The following is a 16,464-nucleotide window of genomic DNA, read 5'->3' on the forward strand; positions in this document are numbered from 1 at the left end:
ATCCCTTTCTGCCTTTGTGCACCGAAAGCACAAGCAAAGCATCCCTGACAGATGGCCACCCAGCCTCAATGTTAATAATAATAATAATAATAATAATAATAATAATAATAATAATAATAATAATAATAAAAAAAAATAGGGTTGGAAGAGACCACTTGGGCCATTGAGTCCAATCCCTTTCTGCCTTTGTGTACCGAAAGCACAAGCAAAGCATCCCTGACAGATGGCCACCCAGCCTCAATGTTAATAATAATAATAATAATAATAATAATAATAATAATAATAATAATAATAATAAGGGTTGTAAGAGAAAAAGAGATTCCTTGGGTCATTTAGCCCAACCCCCTTCTGCCCTTGTGCCGTGGGGGCCGGATAAATGGCTTCGATGGGCCGCATCCGGCCCCCGGGCCTTAGTTTGGGGACCCCTGCATTAAATCCAGTCCAGTTTCAGTTAGAACTTTAAAGGAATTCTCCACAGTGTTGAATCTGTCTGGAAAGGAATCGGGATTTAGAATGCTAAAGCTAGGATTGCCCATGTCACCAGATTTCAATGCATAGGTTGTGGCATCCAGACAGGAATAAAATCAACTCATTTGAAATAAGGAAAGGTTCTGCAAGTATTGTAGACGTCTAAAAAGACCAATAAATGGCTCCTGGAGATCCACTAATATAAGAGCATCCATCCACCGGTCTGCAGCCTTTCTTCCAAAGCATGGTCAGAAGCACTCTGAGATTCAAGTAAAGAATATCTCCACACTTCACTGTCATAATAATTTTAACACAATTTTGGGTTTTGTTCTTTGCACTTGTCTGCTAGAGTGTGATCAATTTCCCTGAAGTACAGTTCCTAAGGAACCCAGTAAAAAAACAGCTGGATAATAATAAAAATCATCATCATCATCATCATCATCATCATCATCATCATCATCATCGTAATAATAACAACTTTATTTTTGTATCCTGCCCCATTCCCCCAAGGGGTCTCTGGGCGGCTCACAAGGGGACCAGGCCAAAGCATATACAATAAAATACAACAATATAAAATACATAACAATCACAACACATTAAAATGTCAAGCTCTACAACACAGCATACTTTGGATCCTTTGGTAGCTGTAGTCCAATGGAGTAAATTAGAACTTTCTTTACAAAGTACCTCCTCAAATTACAAATTGCATTAATTTAGGCAGTTAAAGTACCAAAGTACCATATTATTTATTTATTTATTTACAGTATTTACATTCCGCCCTTCTCACCCCAAAGTGGACTCAGGGCAGATCACATTATATTCATATAGGGCAAACATTCAATGCCCATATACACATAGAACTGAGACAGAGACAGACAAAGAGGCAATTTAACCTTCTCCTGAGATGTTCGATTCTGGCCACAGGGGGGAGCAGCTGCTTCATCATCCACTGGGACGGCACTTCCTCATTCCAATGTCGTAAATTAGTTAAATTTGCCTCCCCACTTTATAAGTGGTACCTTATTTCCTACTTGATAGATGCAGCTATCTTTCGGGTTGCTAGGTCAGCAACGAGCAGGGGCTATTTTTTAAATTTTTTAATTGACAGGTGCTCACCCCGTCACGGGCTGGCCTCGAACTCATGACCTCATGGTCAGAGTGATTTATTGCAGCAGGCTGCTCTCCAGCCTGCGCCACAGCCCGGCCAGTGTAACATTTTGACTCTCCAGTTGTTCTCTTTGTTAATTAGTTAGTCGGGGCTCTCCGTGGCTATCTGAACAATTTGTAAAGATTTGGTAGGAGGAATGGAGTCCAAATAGTAAAATTTCCAAACTTTGGCACAACTTTAGCGCGAGAATGTCTTCTGGCTACGGGACTGATTCGAGATTTGAAGTCCAATGGTCATTGTGACTGAGACATTGTGGAAACCAGAACCCACACAGAAAAATATTTTCAAAACTCTGTCCTCTTGCAATAGTTTGTCTTGCTGCTGCCCCGGATCTCGCACTTTCTTCTTGCAGAAACCTGCAGCTGGCTCCAGCCTAAGCCTTAGGCAGTTGCTGCTGCACTTTGTAACTCCCTGCCGTTGCTTTGCAGGAGATGGTCAACGTGGAAATCGATGTGATGAATCAGCTGAACCACCGGAATCTGATTCAGCTCTATGATGCCATCGAGACGCCGAAGACCATCATGCTCTTCATGGAGTTGTGAGTTGCTAGAACAAGGAGGGGTTTGGGCACATGCAGGAGTTGTCCTGTGGCTGAATGACAGAGCATTGGCTATTCCAGGGGTCCCCAAACTTTTAAAACAGGGGGTCAGTTTATGGTCCCACAGACCGTTGGAGGGCCGGACTATAGTTGAAAAAAAAACTATAAACAAATTCCTGTGCACACTGCACATATCTTATTTTGAAGTTAAAAAAAAAACCAAATGGGAACAAATATAGCCTCAATATTAATCATAATCATAATCATAAGAAAAATAATAAAGAGGGTTGGAAGAGATAATAATAATAATCATAATAATAATAATAATAATAATTAATAACCCAAAATGCAGACTGTGCAAGGAAACCGACGAAACCATTGATCATATCCTCAGCTGCTGTAAGAAAATCGCACAGACAGACTACAAACAGAGGCACAACTATGTGGCCCAAATGATTCATTGGAACTTATGCCTCAAGTACCACCTCCCAGCAGCAAAGAACTGGTGGGATCACAAAGCTTCAAAGGTAATGGAAAATGAACACGCAAAGATTCTGTGGGACTTCTGAATCCAGACTGACAAAGTTCTGGAACACAACACACCAGACCTCATGGTTGTGGAAAAGAAAAAAGTTTGGATTATTGATGTTGCCATCCCAGGTGACAGTCGCATTGATGAAAAACAACAGGAAAAACTCAGCCGCTATCAGGACCTCAAGATTGAACTTCAAAGACTCTGGCAGAAACTAGTGCAGGTGGTCCCGGTGGTGATGGGCACATTGGGTGCCGTGCCAAAAGATCTCAGCCGGCATTTGGAAACAATAGACATTGACAAAATTACGATCTGCCAATTGAAAAAGGCCACCCTACTGGGATCTGCACGCATCATCCGAAAATACATCACACAGTCCTAGACACTTGGGAAGTGTTCGACTTGTGATTTTGTGAAACAAAATCCAGCATAACTATCTTGTTTGCTGTGTCATACAACGTCGTTGTGTCAATAATAATAATAATAATAATAATGAAATCCAGCATATCTATCTTGTTTGCTGTGTCATAATAAAATAATAATAATACATCACACAGCCCTAAACTCTTGGGAACTTGTGATTTTGTGATACAAAATCCAGCATATGTATCTTGTTTGCTGTGTTATACTGTGTCTTTGTGTCAATAATAATAATAATAATAATAATAATAATAATAATAATAATAATAAGGATTGGAAGAGACCCCTTGGGCCATATAGTCCAGCCACCTTCTGCCTTTGTGCACCAAAAGCACTAGCAAAGCACCCCCTTGATAATTATTAATTAAATAATAATTAAAATACCATTATAAACAAGCAAAGCTTTGGAAGGCGCCCACTGGGCAAGGGAGACGGCGGGGGCCGGATAAATGGCTTTGATGGGCCGCATGTGGCCCCCGGGCCTTAGTTTGGGGACCCCTGGGCTATTCACATGGAAGTTCCCAGATCTGGCCCTCATTTTATGACAGGATGGGAGCCTCTGTTTTTGCTTGGCTTTGTTTTAAACCACCATGCTTCTAGTCCTCAAAAGGATTGGGTTAAAAAGGATGTGTGCAACATACGGCGGAGTTGAAGTGGGCTATTTGGAAACTAAAGATAAGCCTTTGATCTGAGTTAGGAGGACTTTTGCATAAGGCAGGGACAGGAATTGTATGGCCCTTCAAATATTGAATATTGAAGCATTTCTCAAAATTGTTTATTGACTAATTGTTTATTGAGTTGCATTACACTATCTCCTGAAGGGCCACATGCTTCCCACCACTGCCTTAGGAGAACCTGCACCTCCAGGAGAAAAACATGATATCAGTCATTCAAAAATCAATCAAACAAATACTTGTGTTCTTGAAGGCTTTCATGACCAGAATCATTGGGATGTTGTGCGTTTTCCAGACTGTCTGGCCATGTTCCAGAAGCATTCTCTCCCGATGTTTTGCCCCATATCTATGGCAGGCATCCTCAGAGGTTGTGAGGTCTGTTGGAAACTAGGCAAGTGGGGTTTCTATATCTGTGGAATGATGTCCAGGGTGGGAGAAAGAACTCTTGTCTGTTGGAGGCCAGTGTGATGTTGTAATTAATCACATCAATTAGTATTAAATAGCCTTCCAAGCTTCATGTCCTGGCCTGGGGGGAATCCTTTGTTCAGAGTCGTTAGCTGCCTCTGATTGATTCATGTCTGGAATTCATCTGCTTTCAGTGTGTTGTTCCTTATTTACTGTTCTGATTTTGGAGGTTTTTTAAAATAATGGTAGCCAGATTTTGTTCATTTTCATATGGATTTCAATGGCTTCTCTGTGTAGCCTGACATGATAGTTGTTGGAGTGGTCCGCATTTCTGTGTTCTCAAATAATATGCAGTGTTGCTGTGTGTTTTCCAGGCTGTATGGCCATGTTCCAGAGGTATTCTCTCTTGACGTTTAGCTCATATCTATGGCAGGCATCCTCAGAGGTTGTGAGGTATCCTCACAGCCTCTGAAGACGCCTGCCATAGATATGGGCGAAACGTCAGGAGAGAATACCTTTGGAACATGGCCATACAGCCCAGAAAACACACAGCAACCCTGTGATTTCAGCCATGAAAGCCTTCGACAACACAATATGCTGTGTCCAGGTTGGTTCATCAAGTGCTCTGCTATGGCTGATTTCTCTGGTTGATTTAGTCTGCAGTGCCTTTCATCTTCCTAAACCTAATGCCATAGATGTGGGCGAAACATCAGGAGAGAATACTTCTGGAACATGGCCAGACAGCCCAGAAAACACACAACAACCCCACTCTTAGCTGGCTTTGCCAGTTCCTTCCTCTGAAATCTCAGCTACAGCACCTTGGTTTCCTTAGTGTTTCTGATTCCTCGGTTTCTGATCCTAGTCCTGACCCTGCTTAGCTTTCAGTATCAGATGGGATCCATGCCTTTAAGGTACTTAGACTTAGGCTATTCTGAAGGTGAAAAGGCCATCCCTGTGGAAACAGCCCCGAATTCCTTGGAAAACAGGCAGCAGGCGAAAGTTCTGCTCAAATCAGGTATTGGCACAGGAAACAGGGAAAGGGGAGGACAGCAAAAGAGCTGCCAAAAGTTGTGCAGAATTGAGAAATCCCTTCTAAAAAGAGGAAAGAAAGTAGAGGAAATGTGAGATTCTGGGAAGAGGCAAATGAAAGATCAACTTCAGGAAAACAAGGGAAGGGTTTTTAACTGGAGCTTGGGAAAGTCCCCCTTTTTACACTGCAGCTTCTAGAATCCCTTGGCCTGTAGCCATGTGTAAAGAAGTGTGAATTTTTTAGTTTACAGATGTCATGTTTAATTGCGTTTTAAAAGTCATGTTTAACTATGTTTTAAAAGGGTAAGTATTAGAGTTACCAGTGTGTGGGGGATGGTAGCCAGCTCAGCATTCTGAGGCAGGTTGCCATAGTAATGAGGGCAGAGCCAACCTCTGTTTAGAGAAAAAGGAGGGAATGTTTTGAAGAGAGTTCAGTCTGTGCTCTGTTGAAGCTCAGGGAAGACTCATCCTAAGTTAGGGGATCAGGGAGACTCAATTGGTCATTTTGAGTCAATTTAAAATAAGTTTAGTGGCTTATTTTCAGATAGTCTGTGCCCTGGTGAGGTGCAGTTGGGACTGGTTCTCAGTTGGAGAATCGGGGAGACTCAAGTGCTTATTTGAGTCAGTTTAAAATAAGTTTGGTGGCTTATTTTAAGATAGTTTGTTTCCAGATAAGGAACAGATAGTCTGTGATTGCAATTCACAGGGTGACTGCAGTTTAAAGCAGTAGGGAAAGAAGTTTGAAACACCTCAATATAGCTTTACAACTGTTAATCTAAGTGCCTCTAAAGAAGTTACTGTAACCATTAAGCTTGTGCCTGAATAAACGTGTTATTGTTCTTTTTAACATCTCAGTCTCTGAAATCTATATTACCATCAAAAGCAAACAAGGAAGAAGAAAAATAAAGATTTAAAAGTCTCCTCTCTAAGTAGCCAGTGGCTATATCTTCCAATAGTGGTGGCAAGAGTTGATAATCCCCTTAACATCTGGTGGCAGCTTTTAAATAAAACATCTTTAATAACTGGTGGCAGAGGATATAAAACATATAATAATAATAATAATAATATAAATATAATTAATTAATATAAACTCCTCCACATCTCTGCAATTGGTGTCAGAGGTGGGATTAAAAAGATTCCCCCCTGCCTGAAAGAACCTTAGTCGTTATTAAACCTCTTTGCAATTTGGTGGCAGTGGTGGGTTTTTAAAAAAGATTTCTTCCCCCTTCCTGACATCATTGCACCAAGTAATCCAAAAAGTAATTTCCCAACGACGCTATGTTTTTAGGCTCACTGTAGGCAGCCAAGCACTCATGCAACCCTTTCTCTGTGTCTAGCGTGGAAGGTGGCGAGCTCTTTGAGAGGATCATTGACGAGGATTACCCACTGACGGAGGTGGACTGCATGGTCTTTGTGCGGCAGATCTGCGACGGCATCCTCTTCATGCACCAGATGAATGTCCTGCACCTGGACCTCAAGGTATGGAGATGCCTTCTGATGGTTCAGAGGACACCAGCTTTGTTTCATGCAAGATATGATTAAAATATTGTGTGTAGAATTACCTTCAGGTTGTGTATAACAAACATGGGGCAAACTTGGGCCCTCCAGGTGTTTTGGACTTCAACTCCCCCAATTCCTAACAACCGGTAGGCTGTTAGGAATTGTGGGAGTTGAAGTCCAAAACACCTGGAGGGCCCAAGTTTGTCCATGCCTGGTGTATATGAAACAACAAATATTGTGTTTAGTCTCTGTTCCCAAGCATTGCAGATAATGGAGATCCTGTCGCGGGATGGTTGCGTGACTTATAGTTTTCCAATCACGCCGTCCCTGGAACCACTGCACATTGAACAAACAAATGCCATAGAGGCAAGCAAAAAAATTAGCAGAGCTCATTCACAGCAACAAGATATTTTGCTCAGTCTTATCATCAGAGTGCAATGTCTGACCTTCTTCAGCACACTGTTTAGTAAATTCATAGATTTAGTTTTCATCCAAAATATCAAGAGGCTTTGACACGTTGTACAGTTGTATACAGATCAGGATCCATCAATCCACAATCAGGCTTGTACTAACAGACGATTAGCAGATACAGAGATATATACTCACAACCAGATGTTGATTCGTCTTGATTGGTGTTGGCTTTGTGTTGACTTCCTTCTTAACAGTCGCAAACAATTCCTTAACTTGATGACTTGATGTAAACATTTCTCTTATCATTCACAGTTCTTATCACAGTTTACCAGGCAGGTCAACTATTTCAGCTCTCATTACCAATTTTTAATTACAATTCACCAGGCAGGTAGTTAATCATTGTAGGCCTGGTGTCTTCAAATTTGCTAGCTCAAATTCATTCATCTTCCATTCATACCCACACATCATATATGCATATTTTTGTCACAACCTCTTGTCATAAACCTCACATGGTTATGACTCATCCATTTCTGCCAGCCCCTTAGGTATGTCATCATTACCCTCTTAGTCATTCCACAGGTATGTTACCACATGTCCATCATATTTTACACATAGACTCAATACTGGGGTGTGGCGCAGACGGGAGAGCAATGAATCACTGACCAGGAGGTCATAAGTTCGAGGCCCGCTTGGAGCTATGTTTGTTGTTTGTCTTTGTCCTATGTTAAAAAGGCATTGAATGTTTGCCTGATGTGTGTAATGTGATCCGCCCTGAGTCCCCTTCGGGGTGAGAAGGGCGGAATATAAATGCTGTAAATAAACAAATAAATAAATAAATAAATTCTATCTAACAGATCCAGCCTGTACTGTGGTCTAAGTAGCCCACCTAAACCAATATTTATTTCTACCTGGAGGGTCAAAGGGAATCCTTTTCTCCTGCTTCCACCCTCTTGGCCTCTCTCATCCCTTCCCCACTTCTTTGATGCTCCATTTCAGATGCTTCCTAACTCGCTAACTCACTTTTTCTTTTCTGCAGCCAGAGAATATTCTGTGTGTAACGTCCACGGGCCACATGGTCAAGATCATCGATTTTGGACTCGCCCGAAGGTATAACTCTGAAGGTGGCAAAGAATCACCATCCTTCTTTCCTTTTGCCACCTGCCTTCCTGCTATGTTCCACTACTTTCTTGACTGAGGCCCCATCTACAATGACCATTTAATGCAGTTTCAAACTGGTATTGGACAAAATGTGGTTGATTACATAGAAAAATCCTGGAACCAGTCTGAGGCCAGGATAATGATCACACAAACCATAGAGCATTGATGTGTCACAAGATTTGCTGGTATATGAAGTGATGTATAGTTTCCAAATCACGACCTTCCTGAACTGCTGCAAGCTGGGTAAAAAGTGTCCCAAAAGCAAGCAAAATACAGCAGAGTCCTTTCACAACGCAAACATGCTTCTCCCCGTCTATCAACAGAGTCCAACTGCCAGCATCTGATCATAGTTACACACTATAGTAAACTCATGGATTCAGGTTTTCATCCAAAATACGAGGGTTATCGAGAAAGTAGATTACGTTTTGGAATTAAAAATGAACAAAGTATAGGATAAAACATTTACCATAAGCAGTTGAAAGCCACACCCAAATACCACTTCTCAGCATAGTCGCCATTCAAATCTAGGCACTTATCATAGTGAGGAATGAGCTTGGCAACTCCTTCCCCACAAAACCCTGCCGCTTGCGTCCTCAACGCAGCATTTTGGCAACTATGCGCAGCTGCGGGAAGGGGTGACCAGCTGGTTGAGGACACCAGCGGCAGAGTTTTGTGTGGAAGGAGTTGCCAAGCTCATTCATTGCTATGATAAGTGCCTAGATTTGAATGGCGACTATGTTGAGAAGTGGTATTTGAGTGTGGCTTTCAACTGCATATGGTAAATGTTTTCTCCTATACTTTGCTCATTTTAAATTATTTATTATTATTTTATTTACAGTATTTATATTCCGCCCTTCTCACCCCGAAGGGGACTCAGGGCGGATCACATTATATACATATCAGGCAAACATTCAATGCCCATAAACACATCAGAGACAGACAGACAGACAGACAGACACAGAGGCAATTTAACCTTCTCCTGAGGGGATGTTCGATTCTGGCCACAGGGGGGAGCAGCTGCTTCATCATCCACTCTGATGGCACTTCTTCACTTCCTCATTCCAACGTTGTAAATTAGTTAAATTTGCCTCCCCACTTTTATAAGTGGTACCTTATTTCCTACTTGATAGATGCAACTATCTTTCGGGTTGCTAGGTCAGCAACGAGCAGGGGCTATATTTTATTTTTAATTGATGGGTGCTCACCCCGCCACGGGCTGGCCTCGAACTCATGACCTCATGGCCGGAGTGATTTATTGCAGCAGCTGCTTACCAGCTTGCGCCACAGCCCTACACCTTCCAAAACGTAATCTACTTTCTGGATAACCTTCGTATCTGGAGGCTTTAAGCTTCACATTTGCAATATATACAAATATACAATCATGATACACAGTTCCACTTTCTGTCTTGTGCTTGCAAACAATCAGAGTCATCAGAAAGTCACATACAACACAGGCAGATACTCACACTGAGTCACACAGGAGAGAGAAAGATGGATTCTTTCATCCTGTTTATACAGCTACCTACTGATAGGTCATCAGTAAGGGACTCTGGCTGATGCAACCCCTATGCCATACACCTCACATCACATGCTTATGACTCAACCATTACCACATTCCCTTAGGTATTGCATCATGACATTCACAGTCATTAGGTGCTATTCATATACCACAGTATTTTCTTTCATGATTAGAAATGCTTTGCCATTTATATCTCATGTGATGTATATTAAGAGTTTTATTTTGCCTGTTTTTTGTGGAAGTTTGTTGTCTGGCTGCATTGAATGGTCAGTGTAAATGGGGCCACAATCCCAATGAAATGGAAGGCAGGATCAAGTTCTTCCTTTTCTTTCCCAGAGCTTTTCTCCTGCCTAGACTGATTCCTGCCCCACAAGTCTTTGCTTTTTTCCTCCAGCTTCTGATGGAAAGGGAGGGAAATAAATAAAGTAATGAATTGAGGTCTTCTTGAGAACTGTGACTATATGATAGCAGTCCAATTGAGCTCCTCTTTTCCCACAGGTACAATCCCAAAGAGAAGCTGAAGGTCAACGTTGGCACCCCAGAGTTCCTGTCACCCGAAGTCGTCACCTATGACCAAGTCTCCTACACCACCGACATGTGGAGCATGGGAGTGATCACATACATGCTGTACGTAGGAACTGTGGGGAGGGCACTGTGGGACACTGAGAATCCATAGAAGCAAAAAATATGGAGAACATTCAGTGGAATCAACAAGAGTTACACGAGAGGTCACAAATGCTCAGAAGATGCATTTGTGACCTTCCTGAAGAGGAACGTTTATTGGCTTTTCTGCCTATGAATAGCTATCATTTGAGCATCTTGAGATGTGGGTCAGGAGGAGTTCTCAGATTACAATGATCATCCTGCCCCAGCATTGACCAGTCTAGAACTCGATGGTAACCAGAGTCCAGGTTCACCAGCTATTCTTTAAAAATAGCCTTCTCCAAGGTGTTCTCTCCTTTCCTCCAACCCACCGCACCCCAATTTAGAAGGTTTTAAGGAAATCCATAGTGGATTATATTTCTTTCTTGGCTCCTACGTGGCAGGTGGTTCATGGACCTAAACAGTCTGTCTCTGAAGATCACAATGGTTTTACACTCGGCTTCTAAACATGCATCTGGCCACTGTTTTTCAACAGTTTCCAAACCAGAAAGTTCCTGAATCTGAATCTGACAACCTAGTAGTTGTCATTGGAAGTCTAGTGCCCTTGGCTATCCTTATTGTTGGATCCAGTGTTCCAAAGCTTGTGAAAATCCTCCTTCTCCTTCTCCACCTTCTCCTTCTCCACCTTTACCTTCTCCTTCACCTTCTCCTTCACCTTCTCTTTCACCTTCTACTTCTCCTTCTGCTTCTCCTTCACCTTCACCTTCACTTTCACCTTCACATTCATCATCTTCTTCTCCACCTTCTCCTTCACCTTTTGCTTCTCCTTCTGCTTCTCTTTCACCTTCTCCTTCTCCTTCACCTTCACATTCTCCTTCATATTGACCTTCACCTTCACCTTCTCAACTTTCACTTTCCCCTTCACCTTCTGCTTCTCCTCCTTCTCCTTCACCCTCTCTTTCACCTACTTCTGCTTCTCCTTCACCTTCACTTTCACCTTCACATTCACCATCTTCTTCTCCTTCTCCTTCTCCTTCTCCACCTTTACCTTCTCCTTCACCTTCTGCTTCTCCTTCTCCTTCTCCTTCTCCTTCACCTTCTCTTTCACCTTCTACTTCTGCTTCTCCTTCTCCTGCACATTCACCATCTTCTTCTCCTTCACCTTCTCCTTCTCCACCTTCTCCTTCATATTCACCTTCACCTCTTTCACCTTCTACTTCTGCTTCTGCTTCTCCTTCACCTTCACTTTCACCTTCTCTTTCACCTTCTACTTCTGCTTCTCCTTCACCTTCACATTCACCATCTTTTTCTCCTTCATCTTCTCCTTCTCCACCTTCTCCTTCTCCTTCACCTTCACATTCTCCTTCATATTCACCTTCACCTTCTCCTTCTCCACCTTTACCTTCTCCTTCACCTTCTGCTTCTCCTTCTGCTTCTCCTTCACCTTCTCCTTCATCTTCTCTTTCACCTTCTACTTCTGTTTCTCCGTCACCTTCACATTCACCATCTTCTTCTCCTTCTCCTTCTCCTTCACCTTCACATTTTTCTTCATATTCACCTTCACCTTCTCCTTCTCCTTCTTCACCTTTACCTTCTCCTTCACCTTCTGCTTCTCCTTCACCTTCTCTTTCACCTTCTACTTCTGCTTCTCCTTCACATTCACCATCTTCTTCTCCTTCACCTTCTCCTTCTCCACCTTCTCCTTCATCACATTCTCCTTCATATTCACCTTCACCTTCTACTTCTGCTTCTGCTTCTCCTTCACCTTCACTTTCACCTTCTTTTACCTTCTACTTCTGTTTCTCCTTCACCTTCACCTTCACCATCTTCTTCTCCTTCACCTTCTCTTTCCTTCTTCTCCTTCTCCACCTTCTCCTTCTCCTTCATCTTCACTTTCACCTTCACATTCACCATCTTCTTCTCCTTCACCTTCTCCTTCTCCACCTTCTCCTTCAACTTCACCTTCTTCTTCTCCTTTTGGATGACAGTTCCCAGAATCTTCCCAACCATCATGTCTTCTGAAAAATAAACTTTTCCAGTTCCTATCTCCTGACCTTGGTATACTTCCAGCCTTCATTGGCCAGGCTTCAACACTGTTGAATTCATTCCCTGGGTCCAACAAGACAATATTCTGCATGATCGCCTAGAGGTTTGGGGTTTTATGTCTGCAGCCAGACTTCTGGCTACAGAGAAACGGGGATTTGCCAAAGGAAACGGAATTGCGTCCCTAGAGGGTTGTGTTCATTCCTAATGAGGAGCTTTGATTCATGATGTCCTCTCCTCTCCACCTCCTGCCTTTCAGGCTGAGCGGACTCTCCCCCTTCTTGGGAGACAACGATACCGAGACCCTCAACAACGTCTTGGCAGCCAACTGGTATTTCGACGAGGAAGCCTTTGAGGGCATCTCCGAGGAGGCGAAAGACTTTGTCTCCAAGTTGATTATCAAGGACAAAAGGTTTGGATACGGATGGGAAAGTGAAAAACACCAACTTCATACACACACAGATATGATAGATCAGGCATGGGCCAACTTGGGCCCTCCAGGTGTTTTGGACTTCAACTCCCACAATTCCTAACAGCCTACCGGCTGTTAGGAATTGTGGGAGTTGAAGTCCAAAACACCTGGAGGGCCCAAGTTGGCCCATGCCTGATCTACACTCTGCAATGAATGTGGATTATCACTCCATCTTAACGTTTCTCTCCTTCTTCTCCAACCCCACAGCGGGCGCATGAATGCAGCGCAGTGCCTTCAGCATCCTTGGCTGAACAACTTGGGAGAAAAGGCCAGGCGCGTCAACCGGCGCCTCAAATCCCAAGTCCTGCTCCGGAAATACGTGATGCGGAGGCGCTGGAAGGTAAGCGCATGGAAGAGGCCGCCGGGGAATTGGGGAGAATGAAGGCTGCAGCCATAGTTGGAAGACATTGCTTCGTATGTGGCTTGGCTCACTCGCTTGTGTGAGTCATTGCACCGGCTTATAGATAGGATGGATACACTATGTAACAAAATTTGAAAAAGTTTCTGTTCATGAGATGGCTTGGCGTATTGGAAACAATAGTAATGCTCGCTCAATCTTGGCTTCTAAAAAGGAGCAAAGCACAGATGTCCAATACCTGGTCCTTTTTTGTACTACAACTCCCCAGTCCTTCAACCAGTATGGCTATTTATTTATTTACAGTATTTATATTCCGCCCTTCTCAGGGTGGATCACAATGTACACATACATGGCAAACATTCAATGCCATATGAACATAGAGACAAAGACAGAAACACAGAGGCAATTTAGCCTTCTCCAGCTTCCAGCTTCCTGAGGGTATGGCCACAGGGGGAGCAGCTGCTTCATCATCCACTGTGACACTGAGTCCTTGATGGATACTTCCTCATTCCAAACACTGCTGGACGATTTTTATGGTATCGTAAATTAGTTAAATTGGCCTCCCCACATAAGTGGTACCTAAATTTCCTACATGATAGATGCAACTATCTTTCGGGTTGCTTAGGTCAACAAAGAGCAGGGCTATTTTTATTTTAATGGTCGGGTGCTCACTCTGACACAGACCGGCCTCAAACTCATAGTGATTTATTGCAGCTGGCTACTAACCAGCCTGTGCCACAGTCCGGCCACTCTGGGAATTGTAGTTTAAGAAAGGAACTTTTCCAAGCTCTAAGGCAGTGGTTTCAAACTGTTGAGTCTCCAGATCTTTTGACTTTCAGCTCCCAGAAAACCCAACAGCTGGTAAATTGGCTGGGATTTGTGGGAGTTGTAGGCCAAAACACCTGGGGACCCACAGGTTGAGCACCACTGCTCTAAGGATATTATCTTTTAATAAGTGTCAAGAGTACTAGTTGAAATTACAGAATCTAACAGGTGATTTTGAGTCATTTAAAATCAACTGAACTTTACAAACAAAAAAATACAAGATGGAAATATGTTTTGTGCAAAGAACACTGTAGCATGCCTGCGTTCTCGGTGCATAATCTTGACATCCTTTAAAAGCAAACCATCTGTGTCCATTCTTTATAGCAGTGATGGCCAACCTATGACACGCGTGTCAGCACTGACATGCCTAGCCATTTTTGCTGACACGCTGCCGCATGCAGATTGATTGGATGACTATGTTTTTGTGGCCAAATTTGGTGTGATTTGGTCCAGTGGTTTTGTTGTTTAGTCCATGGGAATTATGCACATTACATTTTTATATATATATATATCTCATTCTATTATTATTGTAATATATTATCATATTATTACTATTATTATATTATTCATTATTCATGACTACATTGAAACTACAATAGAGAGAAATCAGTGTGGGAACTGCAAGAGGTACCATAGATTGTTGTACATGGAAATAATGGTAGTAAATAATTTTTGATTTATTAAGTACAGTTATATATTACAATTATATATTTTTGTTATTTAAACTATACATATTGCGAAATTATGGGTTTTTTTTTTCTCGAAGTGACACACCACCCAAGTCATGCTAGGTTTTTTGGTGAATTTTGACACACCAAGCACAAAAGCTTGCCCATCATTGCTTTATAGCATGAGAGTTCAAGCCTCTTTTCATTGATTGAGTTTTCTTTTTTCTTCTTCTCCCAACTGAACAGAAAAACTTCATTGGCGTCTGTGCTGCCAACAGGTTCAAGAAGATCACCAGTGCGGGGTCCCTGACTGCGCTAGGGGTCTGAGCGCGAGCGTGCGTGTTGTGTGTATGCGTGTATGTGTGCCAGGGATGGGGCTGGAAGTTCAGGGCGGAATTGAGAGCAACTAATAGAACTGCAAGGAAAACTCCTTCCTCCTCCGGCGGGAATCATGGACTGAATTCTGTTGTTGTGAGGCCGTGCAGCCAAGAAAGACAGGACCCACACTGCCGATTCCTAAGTGGGCTCTGACTTGGAACCTGGGAGAGGATCCATCTGTGTGTCTTGGAGGCTTCCCCCCTTGGCCACTCAACAGACCTCACATCCCTGCGCAGCTCACCATTGGAGACGGCTTCCTTCCTCCTTATCTGCTGACATGAGCCTTGCCCTCTTCCCGTTTCTGCTGCCCTCCAAGTGCTGTGCGCCTCCCGCATCGGGACTTATTGCTTCTGTGGATGCTCCTACGCCACCCACATATACCTCACCGGGCACATATTGGAATGTTTGCTGCTTCAAAGTGGCCCTGAAGATGCCAGAATCGCCTCTCCAACCAGCTTGTCTTTCTCACCAATCCCATTGCTTGTGCCTTGGCTGGCCCATGATCAAAGCTGGTCCCGCTGCCTCCACCTTACCCACAACATCCTACCCATTAGACAGAAGGTAAAACCTTACAAGAAAGACATCAGGTAGCAAAGGACATGTTGTTGGCTCATCCCTAGCTTTTCCCCGGCCCTCTGCTCTTCCAAATCTTATGATGCTCCTGTTGAACCATGTTGTCCTTTCAGAGAGGTTCCCAGTGTCGTTCTGTTACCCCATTGCAACCACATTGGCGTTTTCCCTTCATCAAGCTCACATCCTGATTCCCTGATGCCACAGGGAGCCTTATCTTCGCCCTCCAGTTCTGCACATTGGCACTTTGCTTCCCCACCTACTATTGAGAGGATGATTGCCCAGACTTATCTGCCGAGGTTTTACCCTCTTGTGAAGACTGAAAATCACTTTTCCTCTGTAAAATGGCTTTCTTTGCTTAAAAATTCTGATTTTCGAAATGAGGTCACCTCTGGGATATTTTTGTTCTGTGTTTTTTTAACAGAAGCAGGATATGATCTGTCAAGAATTTGTTTGATTGAGACGAATTACTTTCCTCAGTCTCAATTCCACTCCCGACGAATCTGGCAGCAATTTCAGCTGTAAACAGCGGCTTAAACTTTATTTACAACTTATATACATATCATGCCGGACAATAGAGGCTGATGCACATTCCAATCTTATCTTAAACATGACGTATATCCCGTCACAAAGCAGAACCTCCAACTAGCTACGCTCTAGCAATGCATTTCCACTCTATGCATCTAACTATTGCACTACTGGATTACATATGCACACTGACAGAC

At 43.0% G+C, this 16,464-nt stretch overlaps 1 protein-coding gene across 5 annotated transcripts in view; it reads left to right on the plus strand.

The window, feature by feature from the left end:
• The window catches only part of mylk2 (myosin light chain kinase 2), a 61,367-nt gene extending 45,231 nt beyond the window's left edge, over nt 1-16,136 (plus strand). For all 5 annotated transcript variants that reach the window (XM_062979160.1, XM_062979163.1, XM_062979161.1 and 2 more), the window contains exons 6-12: nt 2,065-2,174; nt 6,572-6,713; nt 8,182-8,252; nt 10,321-10,449; nt 12,728-12,880; nt 13,148-13,280; nt 15,038-16,136. In XM_062979160.1, the coding sequence (XP_062835230.1) occupies nt 2,065-2,174; nt 6,572-6,713; nt 8,182-8,252; nt 10,321-10,449; nt 12,728-12,880; nt 13,148-13,280; nt 15,038-15,118 (819 nt within the window). In that variant the 3' untranslated portion in view covers nt 15,119-16,136. The remainder of the gene's footprint in view (nt 1-2,064; nt 2,175-6,571; nt 6,714-8,181; nt 8,253-10,320; nt 10,450-12,727; nt 12,881-13,147; nt 13,281-15,037) is intronic.
• The last annotated feature ends 328 nt before the right edge of the window (nt 16,137-16,464 follow it).

The sequence above is a fragment of the Anolis carolinensis genome, chromosome 4 (genome assembly GCF_035594765.1).
Source record: "Anolis carolinensis isolate JA03-04 chromosome 4, rAnoCar3.1.pri, whole genome shotgun sequence".
Taxonomy (NCBI): Eukaryota; Metazoa; Chordata; class Lepidosauria; order Squamata; family Dactyloidae; genus Anolis; species Anolis carolinensis.